Below are 26,032 nucleotides of genomic sequence, written 5' to 3' on the forward strand. Positions count from 1 at the left end.
ATCTTCCCCTGCACCATGAGGTGGCAGAAATAGCTGCTGTGCTTATTATTTATAAGAAATCACTCCTGTTCTTTCTTCTCTGTTTTTGTTACTGTAGCTCTGTAGTATAATTTGACAGTAGGTATTGGGATGCATCCTGCATTGCTCTTGTTGCTCAGGATTGCTTTGCCTATTCTTAGTCTCTTATTCTTCCAAATAAGTTTTAGGACTGTTTTTCTAGTTCTGTGAAGAATATCACTGTTCTTTTGATGGAAACTGCATTGAATATGTATATTGCTTTTGGTAGTATGGCCATTTTGACTATATAAATTCTGCCTATCCAAGAACATGTAAGGTCTTTCTATCTTCTTTTGTCTTCTTCAGTATTCTATAATTATCACTGTAGAGTTCTTTCACCTCCTGGTTAGATTAGTTCCTAAGTATTTTTTTTTTTGAGGCTGTTATGAATGAGGTAGTTTCCTGATTTTTTTCCTTAGGAAAATCACTACTGTAGTATACCTGCTACTATGCTGAATTTATTTATCAAGTCTAGAAGTCTTCTGTTGATTTTTTTGGGGGTCTTCTAGATACAGGATCATATCATCAACACAAAAAGAGATAATTTGACTTCTTTTTCTTTTGTGTCCCTTTAATATCCTTCTTTTGCCTGATTGCCCTGGCTACAGTTTTGAGAACTATATTGAATAGAAGTGGTTAGAGTGGACATCCTTGTCTTATTCCTAATTTTAGAGGAAATACTTTTCAGTTTTTCTCCATTCAGTATGATGCTGGCTTTGGGTTTGTTATATGTAGCCTTTCTAAGACTCTTATTTATTTATTTATTTATTAAAAAATATGTTTTTTAGTTGTTGATGGACCTTTATTTTTATTTTTTGGTATCAGGGACAGAACTCAGATATACTCAACCACTGAGCCACACCCCCAACTCTGTTTTGTATTTTATTTAGAGACAGGGTTTCACTGAGTTGCTTAGCACCTCCCTGTTCATGAGGCTGGATTTCAACTCATAATCCTCCTGTCTCAGCCTCCTGAGCCACTGGTATTACAGGTGAGTGCCATCTCGCCTGGCATGGACCTTTATTTTACTTATTTATCTATATGTAGTGCTGAGAATTGAACCTAGTACTTCACACATATATGCTAGGCAGGTGCTCTTCCACTGAGCTACAATTCCAGCCCTGGCTATATTTCTTTGGAGTAATAAAATAAACTGGCTTCTCCAATGTTTTCAACATGAATGGGTGCTAGATTTTATCACTGGACTTTTCTGCATCTATTGATGATGATGAATATTCTTGCCCTTAATTCTATTTGAATGGTGAATCATATATTAATTTGCATGTGTTGAACCAACCTTGCATTCTCTGGGATGAAACCTACTTGATCATGGTGGTCTTTTTTTTTTTTTTTTTAAAGAGAGAGAATTTTTTTAATATTTATTTTTTTTTTAGTATTCGGCGGACACAACATCTTTGTTTGTATGTGGTGCTGAGGATCAAACCCAGCGCCTCACGCATGCCAGGCTAGCGTGCTACCGCTTGAGCCACGTCTCCAGCCCCATGGTGGTCTATCTTGATGAGGTTTTTCTTAAGTTGTCAATGGACCTTTATTTTGTTTGTTTATATGTGGTGCTGAGAATCAAACCCAGTGCCTTACACATGCTAGGCAAGCGCTGTACCACTGAGCTACCCTCAGCCCTTGATGTGTTTTTGAATGGGGTTTACTATTATTAAAGATTTTTGCATTTACGTTCATCAGGGGTATTGGTCTTTAGTTTTCTTTCCTTAATGTATTTTTGTCTGGTTTTGGTATCAGGGTTATATTGGCTTCAAAGAATGTATTTAGGAGTGATCCTTCCCTTTCAATTTCTGGGACTAATTTGATAAAGACTGGTGTTAATTCATTTTTAAAAGGCTAGTAGAGGTCAGCTGAAAATCCGTATGGTCCTGGGCTTTTCTTTGTTGGAAAGCCTTCAATTTTATTACTTAATTTTGGTCTGTTTGGGTTTTTGGTGTCTTCCTGATTGAATCTGGGCTGGTTGTATATGTCTAGAAATTTGTCAGTATCTTTAGATTTTCTAATTTATTGTAATACAAATTTTCAAAATAGTTTCTAATAATTCTCTGTATTTCAGAAATGTCTGTGGTTATATCTCCTTTTTTGTCTCTAATTTTGTTTATTTGAGTCTTCTGTCTTTGGTTAGTTTGGCTAAGGGTTTATTGATCTTGTTTATCTTTTTAAGAATCAACTCTTAATTGCTTTGATTTTTGTGGGATTTTTTTTTCTTTTCTCAATTTCATTAATTTCAGCTCTGATCTTAATTACTTCTTGTCTTATGCTGGTTTAGGAATTAGTTTGTTTTTCCTTTTCTAAGGCCCTGAGGTGGAGCATAAGCTTATTTATTTGGGATCTTTCTATTTTTCAAATGTAGGTACTTGGGCTGGGGATGTGGCTCAAGCAGTAGCGTGCTTGCCTGGCATGTGCATGGCGCTGGGATCGATCCTCAGCACCACATACAAATAAAATAAAGATGTTGTGTCCACTGAAAACTAAAAAAAAAATATAAAAAAATTTCTCTCAAATGTAGGTACTCAATACTATAAATTTTCCTCTTAGAACTGCTTTCATACTGTCCCAGATATTTTTATATATTGTTTTTCTGATCTCGTTTGTTTGTAAGAATTTCTTCTTTGATCAGTTCTTCATTTAAGAGAATATTGCTCAGGCTGGCAATGTGGCTCAAGCGGTAGTGTGCTTGCCTGGCATGTGTGCGGCCAGGGTTCGATCCTCAGCACCACATACAAACAAAGATGTTGTGTCCACCGAAAACTTAGAAAAAAAAATATTAAATCAATCTCTCTCTCTCTCTCTCAAAAAAAAAGAGAATATTGTTCAATCTCCATGTCATTATGTGGTTTCTATTATTTTCTTGCTGTTGATTTCTAATTTTATTCCATCTGATAGGATGCATGGGATTATATCTAATTAAAAATAAAGGGCTGGGGATGTGGCTCAAGGCTTAAAGTTTTATTTTCTATGCAATCTAATCTTTCTAGAGGATTCTTAATTTGATTCATTGTTTTCCATTTTTGGGAATTCTGATTGGAAACTTTTTATTATCTCTATTTCTTTATTGAAATGATCTTTCTTTCTTTTTTTTTTTTTAAAGAGAGAGAGAATTTTAATGTTTACTTTTTAGTTCTCAGCGGACACAACATCTTTGTTTGTATGTGGTGCTGAGGATCGAACCTGGGCCGCACGCATGCCAGGCGAGGGTTCTACCGCTTGAGCCACATCCCCAGCCCTTGAAATGATTTTTCATCTCCTATTTCTTTCCTTAGATCTTTTTTTAGTTCATTGAACTTTTAAAATTTTTTCTTTTTAGTTATACATGATGTAGAATATATTCTATTTTGATGTATTATACATACATCATTGAACATTTTAATAATCAGTTTTTTTTTTTTTTAAATCTTTCTCTGGAAACTCAACCACTTTCATATCTGTGGGATCCTTTGTTGGCGGATTTTGGATTTGGGGGTAAAGATTTGTTTGCCTGTTTCCTAATGTTTTCAGAGGTCTTGTAGTTATTTATCAATTGAGATGGATTCCTTTTCCTCTTTAAACACATATCCTTTTGAGTGTAGTTACCTTTTTTATTCTGGGACTTCTCTCTGTTTTTGATGTTTGAGTAGATGTCCATGGGTCTGACCTGAGGTCCTGCTCTGGTTGTTCCTCTTGGGCCCTGGTTATTGGTTTGGGGGTTTTATCTCCCCAGTTCAATATGTTGAATTAATGTTGAGGCTTAGGGTAGGACTAGATTATGTTTGGGGTGAGATTTACTGTTGCTTGCCTGAATTGTGAGTATTCTTGGCAGCAGTATCTCTACTTTATGAATTGAAATGTTTAAATCACTTTTCTGCCCTTCTTAGAGGAAGGTGGAAGTGAAGCAAAAATAGGGTAGAAAGTCCAGAAAAAGTTCGAAATATTTTTTAAAAAAAAGTGAAAAGAGGAGAGATTGGAGATAGGTAGTGGATGTTGGCTATAAAGAAGGGGGAATTAAAAATCAACTAAAAGTCATTAAAAAAATAAAAGAGGGGCTGGGGATGTGGCTCAAGGGTAGCGCGCTAGCCTGGCATGCGTGAGGCGCTGGGTTCTATCCTCAGCACCACATACAAAGATGTTGTGTCCGTCGAAAACTAATAAATAAATAAATATTAAAATTTCCTCTCTCTCAAAAATAAATAAATAAAATAAAAGAGGAAGAGAGAACAGGAAAATTCAGCTATTGGTCAGGAAAGAGTGAAAAGATGGGACAATAAGAGGGGAAAAAAAAGATACAAACAAGTAAATATAAGATCTAAACAACTCAAACCCACCTATATTTATACTCTACCTAAGTCAAACCAAAGTTATATAATTAACAGATACAGAAGAAAGCAATGGAAGTGAAAATAAAATTATATGAATATATATGTTTATTTCAAACTTATCCTCATGGTGAGTACACACCCACCCACATATATACTCACAAAATCTTGGAGTATGAAAAACTGTAACAAATAAATACATTGAAATGATATTTGAAAGGATTTTCAAAGGAATAGTAAAAAGTGCAAATATGTAGAAAAAAAGGTAAGAAAAAAGAGGAAAATTCTTAGAAATAAGGGGCTTGTTGGGCTGGGGTTGTGGCTTAGTGATAGAGCACTTGCCTAGCATGTGTGAGTCACTGGGTTTGATTCTCAGCACCACATATAAATAAGAATAAAATAAAGATCCATCAACAACTAAAAATATATGTAAATTAAAAAGAAAGAAAGAAATTAGAGCCTAATGGTTGGTAGGGATAAATTTCTATTTTTTATATTTATATTTATTTTTCTCTCTGTAACTCTTGGATCAAGGGCTGGGGGTTGTTAAGTTATGTCTTTGTGTCCCTCACCTAACTGCCAGTTCTTGTGGCTAGGAAGCAAAGCTGGGTGTAGTAACTAGATAGATTGGGGAGTGCTGACAATTGTGTATTCCTGTAGTGGGGGTGGTGCAGAGTTGTAAATTGGAAGTTCTAGTAGTTGGGGTTTAGTCTTGGCTGATCTTTGGAATTCTGTCAGTGGGTATTTGAGATTTGATCTATACCCTCTATTGCTGGCCTGATGGCAGTCTCTGCTGGATGTTTGAATTTTGGGGGCCTCTGGCAAAATACACTTAAGAGCTTAGGACTAAACCTCCATAGATTTCATATTCACTGCTATGAATATGAATTATCAGGTAGAGCAGACACTCTTGTTTGGCCGTAATATACATCTTCTCAATAGCTCTTATGGGGTACTAGCAATAGAGGGAGTTTTCTCTCCTTGATATCGAGGGCCTGCCTATTCCGAGCACAATTTTCTTTGCACCTGTTTCAGTAACATTGGTCCAGGTACACTTGGAAATGTTGTTAGGCAACTGCTGATAACTTCCTTTATGAATTCCCAATCTCCTATTTCTGTTCTCTGCCCTGCAGTGGTTATAGGTGGTTACTGTGCTGGCACCTGGTTTCCATGCTGATGATCCCAGTTCCTGCTGAACTATCTACCTATGGACTGAGCAATTTTTGGTTGGTGTTTATTGAGGCACTTCTCCCACTGACTCTTGGTACATTAAGTTCAGCCTCCCTCTATTATACAGATTCCCCAATGCCAATTTGAAAAAAATTTGTTTAAAAAATTTACCATGTTTTTCTCTCTCTGTTAGCCTTCTCCCCTCCTTCTCTCAGCAACTCTGGTTGTGGCTGCCACCAGCCAAGTTGCTGCATCTCTAATGTATTATTTCTTATATTATATTTGAAATTTAGGACTTTCTGTGTGCCTATGGTTTCTTTTACAGGTCAGTATTATGTTTCAGTGAGTTCCCTTAGTTACTTCACTGAGGAGCAGTTTTCCAACTTTGTAAATCTGATGATAAGGAACTGCTGGGAAACGTGTCCTTCCCCTAATCTGCCATTTTTTCTCTGGGCTAAAATTGATATATTTTTTTAAAATTCAAGCAGGACCTGGAAATTAATAATTTACTACCATCCTAACTCAACATTACCAACGTTGAACCTAAATTCCTAATTTTGAATTAATCATAGACTTCTGGTACCCACTCTACCTTTTATCCTTTTTATTTCATCTTTAAAAAAAAACTTATCCTCAATATCTGATATCTAGAGAATTAATGGCATACAGAATGGGGATATAGTAGCTTTTTTCAGTTTCTTGAACTCCATTTGCCACTCCTGCTACAAAGCATTTAGAGTCTTATAAGTTGCTGAGGCTAGCCTTGTTCCCAGCACCCTTGGTTGAAAAACTGTTCTTTCTTCATTGCTACCTTTGCCACCTTTGTCAAAAATTATTTGACCATACACACAAGGGTCTATTTCTGGTCTTTTTAATGCACTATTATGCCTGTCCTTATGCTAGTGCCATATTGTTTGGTTACTGTGGGCTAGTACTAAGTTTTGAAGTCAAGAAATGTGAGCCATTCAACTTTGTTCTTTTTCAAAATTGTTCTTCCTTACTCATTTACTCATTTGTTTATGTATAGCTGCTTTAGGGCTACAGTGGCAACATGAACTAGCTGTGACGGAGATCTTAGACCTACAAAACCTTAATTTTTTTTTCATAGCTTTATTGAGGTAAAATTGAAGTACAATAAAATGTACATATTTGAAGTATGCAATTAGATCAGTTTTGAGATGTATGTAACCAATACATTCAATATAAAAATTTCCATTACTTTTTTTAAAAATTTGAAACCATGCAGACTATGTTTCCTGCATGATTTATTACATTAGAATTCAATCACCTTAAGATATGTAGAACCTGTTTTAGTCAGCTTTTTCACTGCTTTGACTAAAGGATCTGACTAGAGCAACAATAGAGGAGGAAAAGTTTATTTGAGGGTTCACAGTTTTAGAGGTCTTAGTCCATAGAAGGCTGGCTCCATTTCTCAGGGCTCAAGATGAGGCTGAACATCAGGATGGAGTGTGTGGCAGAGGGAAACAGCTCACACCATGGTGATCAAGAAGCAGAGAGAGAGGTCTCCATATGCCAGATATAAATATATTATCCCAAAGCCACACCCTTATTCCCCACTTCCTCCAGTCATACCTTCCCCCTTCAGTTACCACTCAGTTAATCCCTTTCAGAGATTAATTTTCTCTTACAACCCAACCATTTCTCCTCTGAACCTTCTTGCATTGTCTCACACATGAGCTTTTGGGGGACACCTCATTTCCAAACCATAACAGAACCCCACCTCCACATGTCAACTATTTCAAAATTAAATGTCATAGAGATCAAGGAAGAAAGTACAAGAAAAATAAATAAAAAGTACTTAGGACTAAAGATAATAAAAGCTTAAAATACCAGGATTTCTGGGATGAAACAGTACTCAGATGAACAAACTATTTGTATCAAAAAGAAGCTAAAAAAAAAAAAAAGATTTTCAAATTATGTAGTTGGAAGGAAAAAGCAAGAGTTGGAGCAGAAATATCTGAAATAGAGAAGAATTTGATAAAAATCAGACAGTTCTAATCAGGAAAAAAGCAAGAACACAAAAATTAATATCAGTGGAAAGGGAGCTATCAAAATAACCCTACAGATGCTAAAAATATATTAAGGTAATATTACAATTGTGCGCCAACTTATGTGATAGCTTACATAGCATGGTTTATATTAGAGAAGAATCTGTGTGCTGCTGAGAAGAAAGTGTATTCAGTCATTGATGAATGAATATTCTATATATGTCTCAAGTCTAAATTATCAATTGTATATTTTACTTGTATATATTTTTTATTTAGTTTATGTTTGGAGAATCTATACAGTGGTAATAGAGGCATGTTCAAGTTACTCAGTATTATTGTGTTGTGGTCTGATTCTTGAAACTGAGAAGAATTTGTTTGATACATGTAGATGCTCCATTGTTTTGGGCATAAATATTCACAACTGTTATGTCTTGATGTATAATTTCCTTAGTAGTATGAAATGTCCTTCCTTGTCCCTTCTGATTAATTTTGGCTTAAAGTCTACTTTATCTGATATGAAGATAGAAACCCCTCCTTGCAAAACTGTATTCTAATTATTCCAGCTATATTGGATTGTACCAAAGTAAATAAAAGGAAAAACTAATTTCTACCAAGATGTTTTATGACACTATAGATACAAATGAAAAATAAGAAATAGCAAGTATGTGGGCTATGTCAAAGAAATGCATATGTCAAGTAGCCAACAGAAGGGCACTCAAGGATATATATATATATATATATATATATATATATATATATATATATATATATTGATTTGCCAGTATGAAATATGTAAATGTGTATTAACAAATGTGGAAAAGTTGAAATCTGAAGAGATTAGTTGTTTTCAAGTTGATATGGCTGCACACAGAAAAAGTTGAGAACTAAATAGTTAAGAGGTTAATACTTGTTTTATTTTATTTTCTCTTAAAACTTTTAAAATTAGGGTTGGGAGTGTAGCTCAGTGTTGTGAAGTCCTTGCCTAGCACATCCAAGACACTGGACTCATTCCCCAGCACCACATACAAAACAAAACAAAACAGAACAAAAGCAATACTTTAAATTAAAAAATAATAATGAATTTTTATTATGAAAATCTCAATCATAAAATAATAGAGACAAGAATAAAATCTTTTCCCATTACTCTCTTCAATTATTGTGAATACAGGACCAGTCTTATTTCATCTGTTCCTCCCATCGACCTTGAATTATTTGGAAGCCTGTTCTTAACATTATAAAATTTTTTCCTGTTAATACTTCAGAGTGTATTTATAATATTCCCTAATACATATGTACATATATATTTATATCTATATATCTCAAGTCCTAACAAAACAAAATCTACACAATATCATTACAACACCTAAAATTTTTAAAACTGTAGTTCCTATATCATGAAACATTCAAATAATCCTTAATTATCTTTAAAAATTATTTTCATTGTTAATTTATTCAAATCCCCACAAGGTCCACATTTAGTTGAATATGTCTTTTATGTCTTTTTAATCTGTAAACTTTCCCTTGTTTTTTCCTTGCAATTTATTTCTAGAAGGAAAGGATTCACAGTTTAATTTTGTTGATTGTATTCCTTTGGTTTTGTTTATAGTTCACTGTCTCCTGTATTTTTGTAAACCAGGATTGAAATATTAAGCTGTGTTCAAATTTAGGTGTTTTGGGCTGGGGTTGTAGCTCAGTGGTAAAGTACCATTGGATTCAATTTCAAGTATTGCCAAAACAAAAATAGTTGCAGTATTTTGCACACATACATCAAAGGTAGTGATGTATGCATTTTATCACATGACATCAGGAAATGTGATGAAACTTGGAATCCACTAATCTTTTTTTATAGAGAAGAGGAAGAAGAGGAAGGGTCCTGGAAGTGTTTGTACCTTATGCCCTCATTGAATGAAATGTCCAAGTTTCTCCCCCATTGGTTTGACTAGTAAAATTTGTGGTGTGGCTTATAACTCATTCCCAAGAAGCTTATGTAAGTGTTCTTCGGTGTTTATATAATTCTGGTGGTTGCTGTTCATGGCTGGCTCTCGTGAAGGAGAAAGTTCAGAAATATTTGCACCCGGGTCTGACTCTGTGATCCTGAGTTAGGGTGGTAGTAGTCATTATTGACTTTTTTGTTTTCTTTTTAGATATTGATAGATCTTTATTTTATTTGTTTATTTATATATGGTGCTGAGAATTGAACCTGGTGCCTCACACATTCTAGGTGGTAGCATTCTACCATCGAGCCACAATCCCAGCCCCAGTCATTGACTTTTAAGCCAAGCAGATACTAATTTACATTTATTATCTGTTAAAACATTTCTTGTTAACTTACTTATTTATTTTTTGGTACTAGGGATTAAATCAAGGGCCACATCCCTAACCATTTTTATTTTTTATTTTGAGATAGGGTCTCACTAAGTTGCTTTGGGCCTCACTAATTTGCTGAGGCTGGCCTGAATTTACAATCCTCCTGCCTTAGCCTCCCAACTCACTGGGATTACAGGCATGCACCACCATGCCCAGCTTCTTGTTACTTGTTGCTGGACTTTGTCTCTCTTTTTTCTCAGTGGATGGGTTATATTCTAAAATTGTGGAGGGTTAGTTTTTGAAAGTTGTTTTGCTTAAGTTGTGAATTTAAATGATTCAATATTCAGGAGGTACAAAAGAGCATATAGCGACATAACATTTTGCCTTAGGGAAAATTTAATTATAGAATTAAAAAAAATAAGAATAGTTTATTAAACATGCAGCTTATAATATTATCTAAAATTCAGAAACTTCATAATAAGTATCATGAAGCAGCAATGAAGTGCTTGTAAAACATTGACATACTTGACAATAAACTTTAAATATTAGTACATGTTTAAACTAAAATTCTTTAACAAGAATAGTTGTTAAACCTAGAGGGTGAGGATTCGTTCAAAGAATGCTGGGCAGTAAGGAGTGGATTTGGTTTTGACCTATATCTCTTGTGTAGAGGAAAGGGGGAATTCATATCTGAACTAAGTGTGCTTAAGAATTATATATACTTTGATCATTTTAATATTGTTGTTATATTTGGCTACATTCAACCCCATGTCAGATGGGAGTTCACAAAGCCAGGCCTTATAACTTGGAATGAAAGTTTGATAGTGAATCTGTGATGTTGAAAGTCCAGCAGGTTCTGTTCTTTCTCTTCCCAGGAGCAGCCCACTCTGCCATGCAGAAGCCAGAACAAGGAATACAGTAGTTGGCAACAAGTTTTTATTGATCATTTTCAGATCCCTTGGCCTGACCTTTAAGACCTGCTGTCTATATTCTGATTTCTGTCCTATCTGCCTACTATATAACCTTACCTCCAACTGTACCTCCAAATGATTGCTCAACCGATTTACTTATGAAATAGAAACAAGCAAGATCAGGAGAGTATCAAAGGTCATTATCAGACCCATTTCAGAGGAACCAGCAAAACACTAAGTTGAAGTGTGTCAACCCAGCTGCAAGTGTGGTTGGTGTGTGGCCCAAGCTGCAGTGTTGGTTAAAGTGGCCATTTAGCGATGGCTGTTCCCTCCTTAGGAGTCCGCTATCCATCCAGCTACTCATTTGTTGGCTTCCCTTTTTAGAAGAGAAGCATTTTTAGCTGTGAGTTAGGAGGAATATGAAAATGTTGTGGAAGAATTAGCTCTTTGGAGGGTTGGGGTGCCTAAAAGAATGAGTTCTTTTAAAGGAAAACAGAATGCTGAGCTTTCCTCCTGTAGTGTTTCAGACTGAAGTCAGAAAGGACTGATGGAAGAGGGTCATGAATTTGGAGGGCAGCTAGTCTGACTTGGAGCTCTACCTTGAAGCATCCTTTTTCTTTCTTTATTTTTTTGAGGGGCTGAGGATTGAACTCATGACTCTGTATCATGTGTTCTATTCCAGAGCTGCAGCTACAGCTCTTACATCTGGCCGGATATAGAAGCTATGGAACCAGGCTTCCTTATTGGGTGCTGAAAATTGAACCCAGTGCCTCACACGTGCTAGGCAAGCACTCTTACCACTGAGTTACCGCATCAGCCCTACACAACATTCTTAATGCTTCTTGCCACCCTGTGCTCAGCTTTCTCTATAAGACCTTTTGTAAAAGGCTTATTGTAGATCCATTGGTAATGGTGAAGGGAGTATGGCATTTTAACCTCTTGCTTATGTTCCATTGCTTAGGTCCCATTCTGAGCATTCCTCAACTGATTCCTTCCTTGGCATTTCCCGTTTGGTCTTCAAAAAGCAAAGGCAGCCTGCTTGAAACCTTTGATGGTCCCTCAGAATGAAGATGCTGCCAGTGTTGCTGTAGGGGAGTGAATCACCTGAAGCATCTACATGTGAATGAATGGGCATGCACACACACCCATCTGCTCACTTTCACAGTGACCACATTAGCCCCCTCTCTATACCCCCAAAACCAGGACAGTACCCCACTATACCTGGATTCAGTCCCCAGTACACCCCCCGCCACCTGCTTTCAAATAAAAAATAGAAGGGACTGGGGATGTGGCTCAGTGGAAGAGTACCCCTGGGCTCAATATTAAATTCAGTATTAAATATGAAATTCAGTATTACAAGCAAAACTTAAGAAAGGTTAGTTGTATAGCCTCAAAGTTTCTTTCCCCAAGTTTTTTTTTTTTTTTTTTTTTTGGTTTTAGCATATATTCTGAAATTCTTCTTAACATTTTTCCTTCCAGGAAATGGAGCTTATTAATTCTCTTCTCCTGAATGTAGACTGAGCATAATGATTGACTTCTGATGAATAAAATATAGAAAAGGAAAGATTCTTATTTTATAGTGGAGAAACTTAGCAAATACCACATTTATCAAGTGATCAAAATGTAAGTTATGTTGATGTCTGATAAGATCTGATGAGAAGGGCACTTCACCTCTGTGATATTCTTCCCCTAGAAGTTATAACCCCAAACTAATCATGAGAAAACATCAGTCAAACCCAAGTTAGAGGGACAGTCTAAAAAAACATGTGACTAGCATCTGGTGTTTTTTCACTCTAAAGTATCGAAGTCATGAGAATAGGCTAAGTAACTGCCTCAGTTTAAGGAGACGTGACAGCTACAGGGAACATAGTGTACTGGATGGGATCCTATGACAGAAATAAAGACATTAGTGGAAAACTGGTGAAATCCAAATAAGGTCTGTAGTTTGGTTAAACACAGTCACCAACACAATATATTTGGGTCCTTCCTACATAAGGGCCAAGTGCCATTGCTTGGTTTTGGCATTTGTGTTCTAGTTTCAAATTGCTCTTACCTTTGGGAAAGACCTTTTGGTTGTGTAGTTGGGGGTTCTGGCAGATTTAAGAACAGGCTTTATGGTTTATGTGATTCTCAAGGCCTGCCCATTTAGCAGAATGCTGCTTTAGCAGGCTGAGGCGTGGGACTGGGCACATGGACCCTCCTGCCTTGACCCCTGTCCTTGCTGGTATTTGATGCAATAAATGTCATTCAGGAATCTCTTCCTTTTTTCCTATCAAATATTTACTTTAGACATTCTAATCTTTCAAGGCTTCAGTCACATTTTATCTTCAATATGATATAATTCCTGTGTGCTTATTATATAAAATAGCCTTGTATTTCCTGTAACTGTAACATAATTATTCTTGGTTTATTTAATTACCTTTGGTTAAAAAATAATGCCTTAAACCTTTAAGTTCTTTAGGTCTATTGATTTGCTCCTTCTGTAATATTAAGTACACCTTGCCATGTTTTATCTGTCTATATATGACTTATCTCCATCAATAGGAAACAAACATCTTTGGAAGGAAGAAGTCTTGAAAATAGTCCTTGAAGCATGTAGGATAGTTCTTACCATATTGTAATCCCTCATTAAATGGTCAACAAGTTGAAAGGGTGAACACTTTAAGACATGGAAGAAGGCAAGAGATGAAGGGAATTACTTCGAGTCACGCAAGTGATTGTGAGCTGTGTTTGGAACTCAGCTGCTCAGCTTTGCCATTCTGAGTATTCTGAGGCCTTGAAGCTTCCTAATCCTGATAAATAGTATCAATTTGGTAGCTTTCATTTTTTGTAGTCCTACTCTGAGCCAGGCTTGGTTTTAGGCACACACACTATTTAGTACTTACAACAGCCTTGTAAGGTAGGCATCATTATCTTCATTTAATAGATAAATCCGTTGACATTCAGGGAGATCCTAACTTGTGTTAGGTTACCAACTATTAAGTTGCTGAGTTGAGATTTGAACCCAGGAGTGTCTGTAATCAAATCCCACTCCCAGTACAACCACCTTTCTCCCCTTGTTTTTTCAGACCAATCCCTGGAAGGCATGTGTGGCACTGAACACGACCACCTGGGGGAAGATGGACAGCGGCCGCCGCGATGCACTTCAACTACCTCATCTCAGTCTGAGCCTTCAGAGCAGCTTAAGCGCCCCCATGGCAAGATCCTAGCCTCTGAGGACCTCAAAAAGAAGAGAGCTCAGAAACCCTCTCACATGAGAAGAAACATACGGTGAGTTGTGCTTTGGGTAAGAGGAGAGAGTAAGGAGTAGAAGTATTTCCCTTCATCATAAGGTTAGCAGTAGCAGAAGGACTGGTTTGGACAGGAGTGACCTCTCTCTGAAGGAGAAAGTGCTCAACTGTGTGCCCTCTTTAATGATGAAGGTGCAGCTGAGGACCATTGGCTTAAGCTGTCCGAGGAGGATGCAGAGAGGACGTGGAAGGGCCTTGCCTGCTGCTGAGGAGATCTTGGGTAGCAATTGAGGATGAAAGGGTGCTCTGAGTTGGACTTTCTGTTTTTTCATTTGTTTATCTGTCTGTCTGTCTATCTATCTATCTATCTATCTTTTTCTCAAAACTAGAAGAGATTTTTAAAAGAGAAAATTGAGCTCTCATCTTCTTAGAACTCAACTTCAGATGGCGCAGGTCTTTCTGGCCCCAGACAAGACTTCTTCCTTGAGTTTAAAGATGAATAAATGTGAGCTTCCTTCACTTTCCAAATCCCCAACAATTCTTCCTTTTGCCAAATAACACCATGTGCCATTGAAAGGAGATAAATATAATTTTTGCCTCCTGCTCCAGTTTTTCTTTTTAAAATGTAATGACAATTTAAAGAAATTTACTCTAAACTTAAGGATGTAGAATCCCTCTAATTCTTTTCCACATAAAAACTTTATTTTTAATGCCAGTTTTCAGTTTTGTAAACAATATTACCCTATTTTACTCTCAATCTTTTGTATGTACAAAGAAAAGTCCACAGGGGCATCTGTCAGGAAGTTAAATAACATGAAAAGTATGTTAGCCTAGTACTATCTGAGCTTGAAGCACCCCACCCCCCAACCCTGCCCATTGCATAGGTTTGGTGGGGCTGAAATGATTTCTTCTCTTCCTCTATCAATTCTCTGAGCTTAGCAGTGGTCATTTCCTTTTTATCTTGACATTACTTTGCCCAAATATTGAGTAAACCCAATTGCTATTTTTAATGTTTAGAAAGCTACTCCGGGAGGATCAATTGGAGCCTGTTACCAAAGCAGCACAGCAGGAAGAGTTGGAAAGAAGAAAGCGCCTGGAGCAGCAGAGGAAAGATTATGCAGCCCCCATTCCTACTGTTCCTCTAGAGTTCCTCCCTGGTAAGCAGTGGAGATGGCAGAGAAAAGAGGCCCTGGGCTTGCACAGTGGTAAAAGACCTGTAGTAAGATTGTGGCCTCCTGGAATCCTTTAAAGCCATTCAGCTTCTTTTGAGTACACATCAGAAGAATCTGATTTTGAAAGTAGAAATAGATAAAAATGAAGTACTCAAATTGATTTTATTATGTTTTTTTTTTTCTGTAACTTTGTATCTTAACATGCCAAAGGGATTTTTATAGAGATCAGGTTGATGATGGCAGTGTGGTTTTGACATTCCCTTCCGTCTTTATTTTTCTAGAGGAAATTGTCTTAAGAGCAAGTGATGGTCCTCAACTGCCTCCTCGGGTCTTGGCCCAGGAAGTCATTTGTTTGGACAGTAGCAGTGGCAGTGAGGATGAAAAAAGCAGTCGAGATGGTAAGATCCAGCCAGAGGTGCCTTTCCTTCCTCCTGACCAGATGTTCACCTGAGATTGACTATACTTTTGAAAAAAAGAGTTCACTTTTTATTCTTTTGGTTTGGAGCATAGCTTTGACAGACTTCCCTGACTTACTTTAGTAAATGTAAATTTTCTCCTTAGCTTGAAGATGGAAGAGGGGGGTAAAAATCAAAATTTTTATAATTAATGATAAATTCTAACTAAGGATACACCACACTTCTGATTAGAGATAATTACCAGTAAATTATCTCTGTTCTCTGGGTTTTCATTTTGTTTTACTGGTGTCTCAGAGGTGATTGAACTGAGCTCTGGAGAGGAGGACACTCTTCACATTGTGGACAGCAGTGAGTCTGTCAGCGAGGAGGACGAGGAAGAGGAGAAGGGTGGCACCCATGTGAATGATGCCTTAAACCAGCATGATGCTCTTGGGCGGGTTCTTGTCAACCTGAACCACCCTCCAGAGGAGGAAAATGTCTTCCTCGCCCCACAGTTGGCACGGGCTGTGAAACCTCATCAGGTACAACAAATCTTACCCTCCTTTTCTTTTCCTTTCTGTTTCCTTGCTGGGAACTTCATTGCCTGTTTGTGGTTACTAGTATCACATTCTGTAAAGTACAAGTTTGATCCTGTAGAATAGCTGTTGGAATAGCCTGATCCTTCCTCCTAGCAGTTGGCACTTCAAGATTCCTATGAATATGAAGGATAGGGGAAAGAGAAGAGACAAGATTTTCCTTGACACATAGAAATTGCTGGAGCTCTTGGCCTAACAGCTCTTGTACTCCTCTGTGGGATCAAAAATGAGGAGCTCAAGAGGCTCTCTAAAAGAGCAGGGCTTTGATTAGGAAGGCATGAATTCACAACAGATATGACTGTCAGATGTCAGAGGGACTTTCTAATAGTTGGGAAAAGAATAGTTTGTATTGATCCAAAGCCTGGATCTAGGACCAGTGGGTGAAAGTTCCATGAAGGTAGAACAACACTCAGCTTAAGAACTGCAGCAGCAAGAATTGCCCCTTAAGGAATGAGCTGTCTGGAAGAGGTGCCCTCCTCAAGGCTGAGGACAGCCAGGCTGAATGAAAGTCCCCATCAGGAATTTGGTACAGCAGATCCTTATATCAGGTGGGACGTCATACCAGATGAATGATTTTCTGTTTTCTCCAGGTTATAGGGAAACTTCTGTGGAGTCCACACCAGCTGTGTGTTGTAATATCTACTCATTTACTTAATTCTGACTAATTCCAAAGTGAGTACAAATAGAGCCCCGGTCTTTTCTAGTCCCTCTGACATTTATTTCTGTTTCTGGCCAGATTGGCGGGATCCGGTTCCTGTATGATAACCTCGTGGAGTCACTGGAGAGGTTTAAGACCAGTAGTGGCTTCGGCTGTATCCTGGCCCACAGCATGGGTCTAGGGAAAACTCTGCAAGTGATCTCCTTCGTTGATGTCCTCTTCCGCCATACGCCAGCCAAAACAGTCCTTGCCATTGTTCCGGTAAGGGTTTGGGGGAAGACACCACATAGTTATCTCTCTGAAGAGCTCTAATTAAAGTCTTCACCAGATACTGAAAAGCTTGATGAAATCAGCTCTGAGCTTGCCTTCCCACCCCCATCCCCTTCTCCTCTTCTTCTTCTTCTTTTTTTTTTTTTTTGCACTGGGGATTAAACCCAGGAGTGCTTAACCACATTTTCTTTTCTTTCTCTTTTTTCTTTTTTTTTTTTTGTACCAGGGGGCACTTAACCACTGAGCCACTTTTCAGCCCTTTTTATATTTTATTAGAGACAGGGAATTGCTGAGTTGCTTCAGGCCTTGCTAAATTGCTCACAATCCTCCTGCCTCAGCCTCCCAAGCCACTGGGATTACAGACATGCACCACTGTGCCTGGCTGAACTTGTTTCTTAGGACTCTTTTTTGACTTGGCTTTCTGATAGGTTAATACTCTTCAGAACTGGTTGGCAGAGTTCAACATGTGGCTTCCTGCTCCTGAATCCCTTCCAGCTGACAACAAGCCTGAAGAAGTCCAGCCTCGGTTCTTTAAAGTTCACATCTTGAATGATGAGCACAAGTAGGTGACCTGCCTTCTCTTCTGCCCCTTCATTTTGACTTCTTTCTTGGATCTAGATGTTAGGGCAGTCTATTTGACTATGTACTCTGTCCTCCCAGATTGCTTTTGTTTTCTCGATGTGTCCTTCTCTGTTCTTACTGTTTACTTTTTTTACCCTCTACCCAGCTTTTTAGTAAAAGCAGAGTTACGTTGCCTGAGAAATTTCTTGTGTTCTACTTTAGGATGCTTTTATGTCATGAAAAACCTGGACATGGTCACATTTTCCAATGTATATGGAAAAAAAATTCAGCATGATAGAATGAAATTTTTCATCTTTTAACTTCTTACTTTTTATATTTCTCTTTTTTTAGATACCTGATCATCATTCTCTTAAGCCATGAATCAATAGTTATTAACCTTTAATGGTTCAATTTCCACAACTTTGAAAGGTGTAAATCTTGTTTTGCTTTAGATTTAAATAAAATTAAATTTCTATTCTGTAAAGTAAACTCAGTTTCCAAAACTCTGAAGAACTTCTTGCTTCAAGCCAACTGTCCATGTTGCCCTTTTCTCTCATTGACATGGCTAATTGAGAAGGTAGACTTTATTTTCTGCAGAGACTGCTTTTTGTCATTTTTGGTCACACACATTAAAATGAGGAGACTCTGAGTGACCCAACAAGTAGTTAATCCTCTGCTCTCTGTTTTTGGATTTTAGGACTGGTAGTCAACATGTGAAACACAGTGAGGGCTCAGATGTTTAGGAGTGGAGTGGCTATGATGAAGGTCATCTGGTCTCTACTATCCATGCCCCTTTACTGTTTTTCTTGGCTCTTTATTCACTAGAACCTGGCCAGGTGGAATGCAGAGTGTTGCCCTTCTTTCTCTGACCTTGTGTTTATTATGGGAATAATTTGAAATGCTCCCTTAAATGTTGGATTTTAGTCATGAATGTGTATTGAAGGGGGGTATTTTCTCATGCCTTTTGTCATTGAATTACTGTGTTTCTTCTGTTTAACCATCATCAATGACCCAGTTCATTCTCAATACAAGTAGGGTCTCTGGAATGAGAAAGAAAAGTCTCAGGCAACTGACCAGTCCTATACTTGATACTACATGAAATCTTTCTCATGCCTTTTGTCATTGAATTACTGTGTTTCTTCTGTTTAACCATCATCAATGACCCATTTCACCCCCAATACAAGTAGGGTCTCTGGAATGAGAAAGGAAAGTCTCAGGCAACTGACCAGTCCTATACTTAATACTACATGAAATCTTTCTCAGTAAGGAGTTCTAAATATACAACAAAGCTTTGAGTATGAGAGATTCTTCCTGAGGAATAATACTTTTTCTGCTTATTCCCAAAAGCAATAATACTTTATCTCTGTTTACCTTTTTAAAAACAAACACAAACACACCCCCCAACTTTATTGAGATATAATTCATACCTCACACAATTTTCTCTGTTTACTCTTGCAGGACGATGGCATCTCGTGCTAAAGTGATGGCTGATTGGGTGTCAGAGGGTGGGGTGCTGCTGATGGGGTACGAAATGTACAGACTCCTCACTCTGAAGAAATCCTTTGCCACAGGTAGACCGAAGAAAACCAAGAAACGTTCTCACCCGGTCATCATTGATCTGGATGAGGAAGATCGACAGCAGGAGTTTCGGAGAGGTGGGCAACCTGTCCCAGAAATACTTTTGGGGGTATTTCAGGAAAAAAGAAATAATGTCTGCTAGACAGGTATGAAGTTCATTATTGATGTGAATTATCATGAACCAGAAATCCTAGTCTCCAAGATGGGTTAGATAATCTCCAGTGGCTCTCAGAATGTGTTACTTTTCATGCAGGTCACACCCGTCTTAGAGGAACTCATTTGTCCATCTATCCCTGTTTCTCTCACAGAATAGTTGGAAGAGTATTTACTCCCTTTACCACTTCCTAGAGATGTTCTGAGAGAACATTAAGAAAATTTTTAATTTTTTAAAAAAAATTTCATACTGTGTTTTGAAATCAGGGCCTTATGCATTAATGTTCTACCTCCCCACCCTTTTTTATTTTGAGAAAGGGTCTTGTTACATTGCTGAGGGTGGCCTCAGCCTTCCAAGTAGCTAGGATTTCAGGTGTGTACCACTGCATCCAGTTTATAAAGCATTTGAATCACTCATAGAAAGATATAAGAGTAGCACTGTTATGTGCAAATTTATGAAAAAGAATTTACCCTAGTTGCTTTAGGGAAAACCATTCCACTCATAGTTCTATTTCTTCCTCTAAGGAACTTTTGCCCATTTGGGGAAGAAAGTTGTTTTATTTTTGTGTTGGGAATTGAACACAAGGGTGCTTTATCACTGAATTACATCCCCAGCCCTTTGTATTTTTTATTTTGAGATGGGATCTTGAACTTGTGATTTTCTTGCCTCAGCCTCCTGAGTTGCTGAGATTACAGGTATATGCCACTGTACCTAGTGGGAAGAAAGTTTTTGAAACATTCAGAGGCTATCATTTTATAGTTCTCTTCATCTGTGAGATTATGTTTAGTCTAGGTTTTCTTCGGTGACAGAGTTGGAATGAATTTGCCATTTAGCAATGATTGGTGAATAATTATGGGAAGACCTTGTCCTTTAGTTAGCTCCTAGCAGCCAGTCCTCAGAAGAAGCTAAGATGCTAATAATGGTGAAAGCCCAGTGAAGGATTTGGATTATTCCTACCAGCTGTATTTTTAATCCTGAGCTGGCACTCTGTGGTTATTGCTCTCTACTGTCCAGTTGGTTGGTATAAGTCCTAGGGTTGCAAGTCAGTTTTACTATTAGCCTAAAAATGAATAAAGAAATAAGGAAAGGGATAGGGGAGAGGGGATACCTGTTGCAAGAGTCAATGGCCAGGTTAGCATCACACCAAACATGCAGGAGCTTGGATGGCTGGCTCCCTTTCACCAACGGGAGCTGACTCTTGCTTTCCTGCTTCCTTCATTTCTTCTGTCTCCTCCAGGGTGCTCCCCTACTTCTCATATTACTGACTAAGAGCAGGCCCTCTCACCCTCTGACTCCGGATCCTCTTCCCTCCCTAGAGTTTGAGAAGGCTTTATGCCGCCCTGGTCCTGATGTGGTGATCTGTGATGAGGGACACCGCATCAAAAACTGCCAGGCCAGCACCTCACAGGCTCTGAAGAACATACGCTCTCGCCGCAGGGTGGTGCTGACTGGGTACCCCCTGCAGAACAACCTCATCGAGTACTGGTGCATGGTGGACTTTGTACGCCCTGATTTCCTTGGCACTCGACAGGAGTTCAGCAACATGTTTGAACGCCCTATTCTGAATGGGCAGTGTATCGATAGCACGCCTCAGGACGTCCGCCTCATGCGGTACCGGAGCCATGTCCTGCACAGCCTCCTGGAGGGCTTTGTGCAGAGGTAAGCCAGGCTCAGGGCCCTGTTTTCTGCATCCTCAGAGGGGCTTTCCAAGGCTATTATGAGTGAGGGTTCTTCGTAGTAATAAACTTTCCTGTGTGTAAATACCTAGTAGATAATAGCTAGATATGTGTAAATAGCTAGTAGACCATTTCGGTCTTATGAAAATTTGACCTAGAAGTGCTTTACTCAAAAGTTATCTTTAAAATTACTAGAGATGTGGCTGGGGTTGGGGTTAGTGGTGGAGCATTTGCCTAGATGTGTGAGGCACTGGGTTTGATTCTCAACACTGCATGTAAATAAATAAATGAATAAACTTAATACCTAAAAAAAGATTTAAAAAGAAATTTCTAGAGATACCTGCTTTACTTGCTGAGAAAAGCAAGAGAGCTAGCATTCTGCAGAGTTGGGTGAAAGAATAAAAGTGGTGGTTCTAGGGCTATGGCCTTACCAGTCTCAGCATCTTATTTGATGTAGCTAGCTCAGATTAGTTTAAAGCAGTTCCTTTAAAACCTTGTTAAGATGGCATGTATAGAGAAAGGAGGCAGCCGGGGGAATTGGGCTTGGTCACTCAATCAGTAATAGCCTAAGACAGGTCACTCTGCCTCCTGGTTTGGTTGTTATTCTTAAGACAAGTTTTTACTTCATGGTGCCAAACCACTTTGCATTATTGAAAGGTTGTATATTGAGATCCTTGAAAGGAAGGTGTGTCAGGAATGTAAGGCCATGTTTTCTTCCTGCATTGTTCCCATCTGGCCACACTTCCTGGCTACTTCTAATCTCTGCCTCTCTAGGAGAGGCCACACTGTGCTGAAGATTCATCTCCCTGCCAAGGAAGAGAATGTGATCCTGGTGCGGCTTTCTAAGATCCAGCGAGATTTGTATACACAGTTCATGGACCGCTTCCGAGACTGTGGTAGCAGTGGCTGGCTGGGGCTGAACCCTCTCAAGGCTTTTTGCGTGTGCTGCAAGGTGCGTTGGGGCCTCATGGAAGATTGTGTTGGGGACTAAGCATGTACACAGTCCTCAGTGAGTTACTTCTGCTGGGAGTCCTTGATAAAGGAAGAATAAAGCCGGAGAGGCCATCTCAGTTCCCTGCACTGGAGTGCTCTGTAAGGGCTCAAAGAAAACATACGCTGATTGTGCACCACACAGTTCTTAGGTGTATGCACCACAACTGTAGTGTAACTGGTACCTCTTGCAGCTCAGTTGCACAACTTGTTATATTAAACTTGAGAAATTGCTTTTTTCTCACTGTCCTTTTCACTTGGAAAAGGGGTGGTGGTGATGGAGGAGTATTGTGGGGTGGAGTTTTGGACTGTTAATATATTCAGTTCTTAAGAAATGTACAGCTTAGACAAGTTTTGTGAACAACTTTATGTCTGATCTATTTTTTATCAGATTTGAATCTCTTTCATACTGTTAGTGAGGGAACTATTTCTTTTATTCTGTACCCTGGCTGTACTCTCAGCAGACCTGTTATATATTATTCTTGATTATTCACTACTTCAATAAGTCATCTAGAGATGTATGTTTGTGGGCAGATGAGGCACACAGAACTCAGTGAGTTACTTCAGAAATATTTCTTTAAAGTATTTCTGTTGTAGCCACAGTTCTAGACTAGAGCCAGGAAACAAAAACAAAAGTGGTCTATGATAGTGCTTCAGGACCAGTGTTTTTCTTCCTTCCTCCTTCCTGCCCTTCTTCCAGAAATTCTCAACTATTGCTAGGAATGATCACTGAAATAACATATGATTGGTCATATATAAGTCAGATACATCTTGTTCATAGGAAGAAATTAGACTTGTTTCATATGGTAGCTGACTGTAGCCACATAGTGAAACAAAAACATTCTTATTCTTATTTGAATAAGAAAGCAAGTTTTGTGACACAGCCTTTTGGATTAGATACCAGACATACTGGAATTGCTCTGGTATGAACTCTCCCAGTTATGTGTTGTGGTCATCAGAGCTGATAGTAAAAGCAAATGTGCAGGCTTTTGGAAAGTGTTAGAGGTACATTAGTTTTTGGTGTGACAGTGTGTACTGTGTGAGGTGTAAATTTCTACACTCTCTGGGACACCCTTGGAATGTTTTCTGTCTTATGCCCCTTTCTTTCCTTTTACCTCAGATCTGGAATCATCCTGATGTGCTATATGAAGCTCTTCAGAAGGAGAACCTGGCCAATGAGCAGGACCTAGACGTAGAAGAACTTGGATCAGCAGGGACCAGTGCCCGCTGCCCACCACAGGGAACAAAAGGCAAGGGAGAGGATACAACCTTGGCTTCCTCAATGGGAGAGGCAACCAATAGCAAGTTCCTACAGGGGGTTGGCTTCAACCCATTCCAGGAGCGAGGCAACAACATTGTCACATATGAATGGGTGAGTCACTTAGATCCTATAATAACCATAAAGTAATGCTGAAAATAGATGGTGCATGGCCCACTTGAGAGAATCAGGTGTACAATGTAGTATACTGCCAAGGTCTGTGCAGGGAACTCTAAAGGTGGCCAGTGGGCCATGGTCTTGGAGAGAATTTTATTTCTGATCATCTGGCTTTGGACCTGCTCCCATCTGCCTCATTTTTTTTCTTGCAGGCCAAGGACCTTCTGACTAATTACCAGACTGGAGTCTTGGAAAACTCTCCCAAGATGGTACTACTATTCCACCTGATTGAGGAAAGTGTTAAGCTAGGGGACAAGATCCTTGTGTTCAGGTAGGAAGAGAAAGTTAAGACTGTCTTTCTCTGGTAAGGATTAACACAGCTTTTGGGGAGTGAGACCAAGTAGGCACACATTAGCTCCTTTTTCTCTTGCAGTGCCTTTTCAACCAAACAATTATTGTGAGGACCTTTCTTGCATTTTGTCTTTCTCTTTTGGAGTATCTTTCTTTGTCTAATGCATTTTCTCCACAGAGAACAATTTAGAACCCTAAGCTAACATTAGAGATCATTGTCTAAACCTTCAAACTATGACCTTGACCACATACAGCCCATGACTGGTTTATATATATGTTAATGAATCTTTATTTTATTTATTTATTTATATGTAGTGCTGAGAATCTAATCCAGTGCCTCAAACATGTTAGGCAAGCGCTCTACCACTGAGCCACAACCCTAGCCCCTGTGGCTGGTTTTTGTTCCCACTGAATCACAGTTTCAACCTATTTATTTATTTATTTTTTAGGCACCAGGGATTGAACTCAGGGTCACTCAACCACTGAGCCACATCCCCAGCCCTATTTTGTATTTTATTTAGAGACAGGGTCTCACTGAGTAGCTTAGCGCCTCACTTTTGCTGAGGCTGGCTTTGAACTCGCAATCTTCCTGTCTCAGCCTCATGAGCTAATAGGATTACAAGCATGCACTACTGTGCCTGGTTTATTATTGATTTTGAGACAGGGTCTTACTTAAATTGCCCAGGCTGGCCTTGAACTTGCAATACTCCTGCCTTAGTCTTCTGAGTTGCTGAGATTACAGGCGTGTGCACCACAAATGTTTTCTTCCACTTGAGAGCTAAAAGTAGTTTTTGGAAATTTTAAAGGGTGGTAAAACAAGAACAACAACAAAATATTCAGCAGAGTATATGTGATCTACAAAGCTTAAAATGTTTGTTTGCTATTTGACCCTTTACAGAAAACCTTTGCTGATCCCTGTTCTAATCTGCTTTTATCCCTCCCCTATAAAAGTTTTGTTTATAAGGCCAAGTAAGTGATGATTTGTTTCATAGTCACATTGTCAGTTTTTGAGTCTCATTAAAAATGGACTTTCCAGGAAAACAGACATGTAGTAAATTGTTTTTCCTTTTTTCTTCTGACCAGATTATGCCCCGAGAAAAGCCAAGTGGCAGGAGCCTGCCTTGGGAGCCTCTACATGGGACACATTTTGAATTTTCTTAAATTATGTTTTTATTGTTATTATTTTAAAAAAAAAATTTTGTAGTTGTAGGTGAACAGAATGGCTTTATTTGTTAATTTTTATCCAGTACTAAATATTGAACCCAGTCTCTCACATGTGCTAGGCAAGCGCTCTGCCACTGAACTACAGCCCCAGCCCCTGTTTTTATTATTTTATTATTTCATTTTGACATAATCATATGTGTACAAAACATAATTTGTTCCATTTCATTCTATGGTAATTCCCGTTTCTCTTGCCTCCTCCCTTCTCCTAGTCCCTTTCCTTGCTATACTGATCTCCCTTCTATTTACTTATATTAAAAATTGATACATTGTACTTAGGATTCATTGTGATATATTCATACATGCATATATGTGACATTCTTTGAGAGGGCAGCAATGATTCTAACTTGGGAGAACCTAGTGACCCCTGATTTTAAGGATTACATTAGGGAAGATTGGCCATCTGCATTGTTTTAGAAGAAGCCAAGTCATTTTCTTTCCCTAGCAAGATCCCTAAGATTGCCTGTGGCTCATGATCAGATTTAATGTGTATTCACTTGGTATTGGTTTGTAGTACTAATGCTATTTGAGTGTTGAGCTAACCCCCCAAATTTCTTAGTGGAGGAAATAAGGATGGAGAGACTTATTTTTTTCAGTGAAGTGATGGTAATAAGAGTGTAGATGACTCGGCTCCCATTATGAGCTAGGCAGAATATCTTTGCTTGTTCTTGGTGGGGTTGCTGCTTATGGGTAATAGGTTGTGGGAACTTCCATTGTTAGAAGGTTGCGCATGAATATAGGCCTATTGGGAACAAGATTCCTGGGATCTGGGAGCCATCTGAACCATATTTTCCCTTTCAGCCAGAGCCTTTCCACCTTGGCTCTCATTGAAGAGTTCCTGGGAAAACGAGAAGTGCCCTGTCTGCCTGGTGCTGAAGGGCAGGGAGCACAGAAGTGGGTTCGAAATGTCAGCTACTTCCGTGAGTTTATTGCTGCTTTGTTCCTGGAGCCTTGGAAAGATCTGCTTTCCTTCTCTCTCCTTTCCTCTTCTCATGCTTTGCTCACCATCAGTGCATAAAAATGATCTGTGATTAGCCT

At 38.6% G+C, this 26,032-nt stretch overlaps 1 protein-coding gene across 3 annotated transcripts in view; it reads left to right on the plus strand.

Moving 5' to 3' along the window:
- The window catches only part of Rad54l2 (RAD54 like 2), a 144,673-nt gene that overhangs the window by 105,391 nt on the left and 13,250 nt on the right, over positions 1–26,032 (plus strand). For 2 of the 3 annotated variants that reach the window (XM_078043265.1, XM_005326972.5), the window contains exons 3-14: positions 13,836–14,037; positions 15,015–15,154; positions 15,451–15,567; positions 15,880–16,106; positions 16,897–17,079; positions 17,517–17,650; positions 19,108–19,304; positions 20,698–21,040; positions 21,832–22,009; positions 23,168–23,419; positions 23,635–23,753; positions 25,796–25,914. In XM_078043265.1, coding sequence (XP_077899391.1) covers positions 13,836–14,037; positions 15,015–15,154; positions 15,451–15,567; positions 15,880–16,106; positions 16,897–17,079; positions 17,517–17,650; positions 19,108–19,304; positions 20,698–21,040; positions 21,832–22,009; positions 23,168–23,419; positions 23,635–23,753; positions 25,796–25,914 — 2,211 coding nt within the window. Of the gene's footprint in view, positions 1–12,273; positions 12,391–13,835; positions 14,038–15,014; positions 15,155–15,450; positions 15,568–15,879; positions 16,107–16,896; positions 17,080–17,516; positions 17,651–19,107; positions 19,305–20,697; positions 21,041–21,831; positions 22,010–23,167; positions 23,420–23,634; positions 23,754–25,795; positions 25,915–26,032 lie in introns of those variants that run through there. The other variant, XM_078043266.1, reaches the window with a different exon arrangement.

The sequence above is a fragment of the Ictidomys tridecemlineatus genome, chromosome 3 (assembly GCF_052094955.1).
Source record: "Ictidomys tridecemlineatus isolate mIctTri1 chromosome 3, mIctTri1.hap1, whole genome shotgun sequence".
NCBI lineage: Eukaryota > Metazoa > Chordata > Mammalia > Rodentia > Sciuridae > Ictidomys > Ictidomys tridecemlineatus.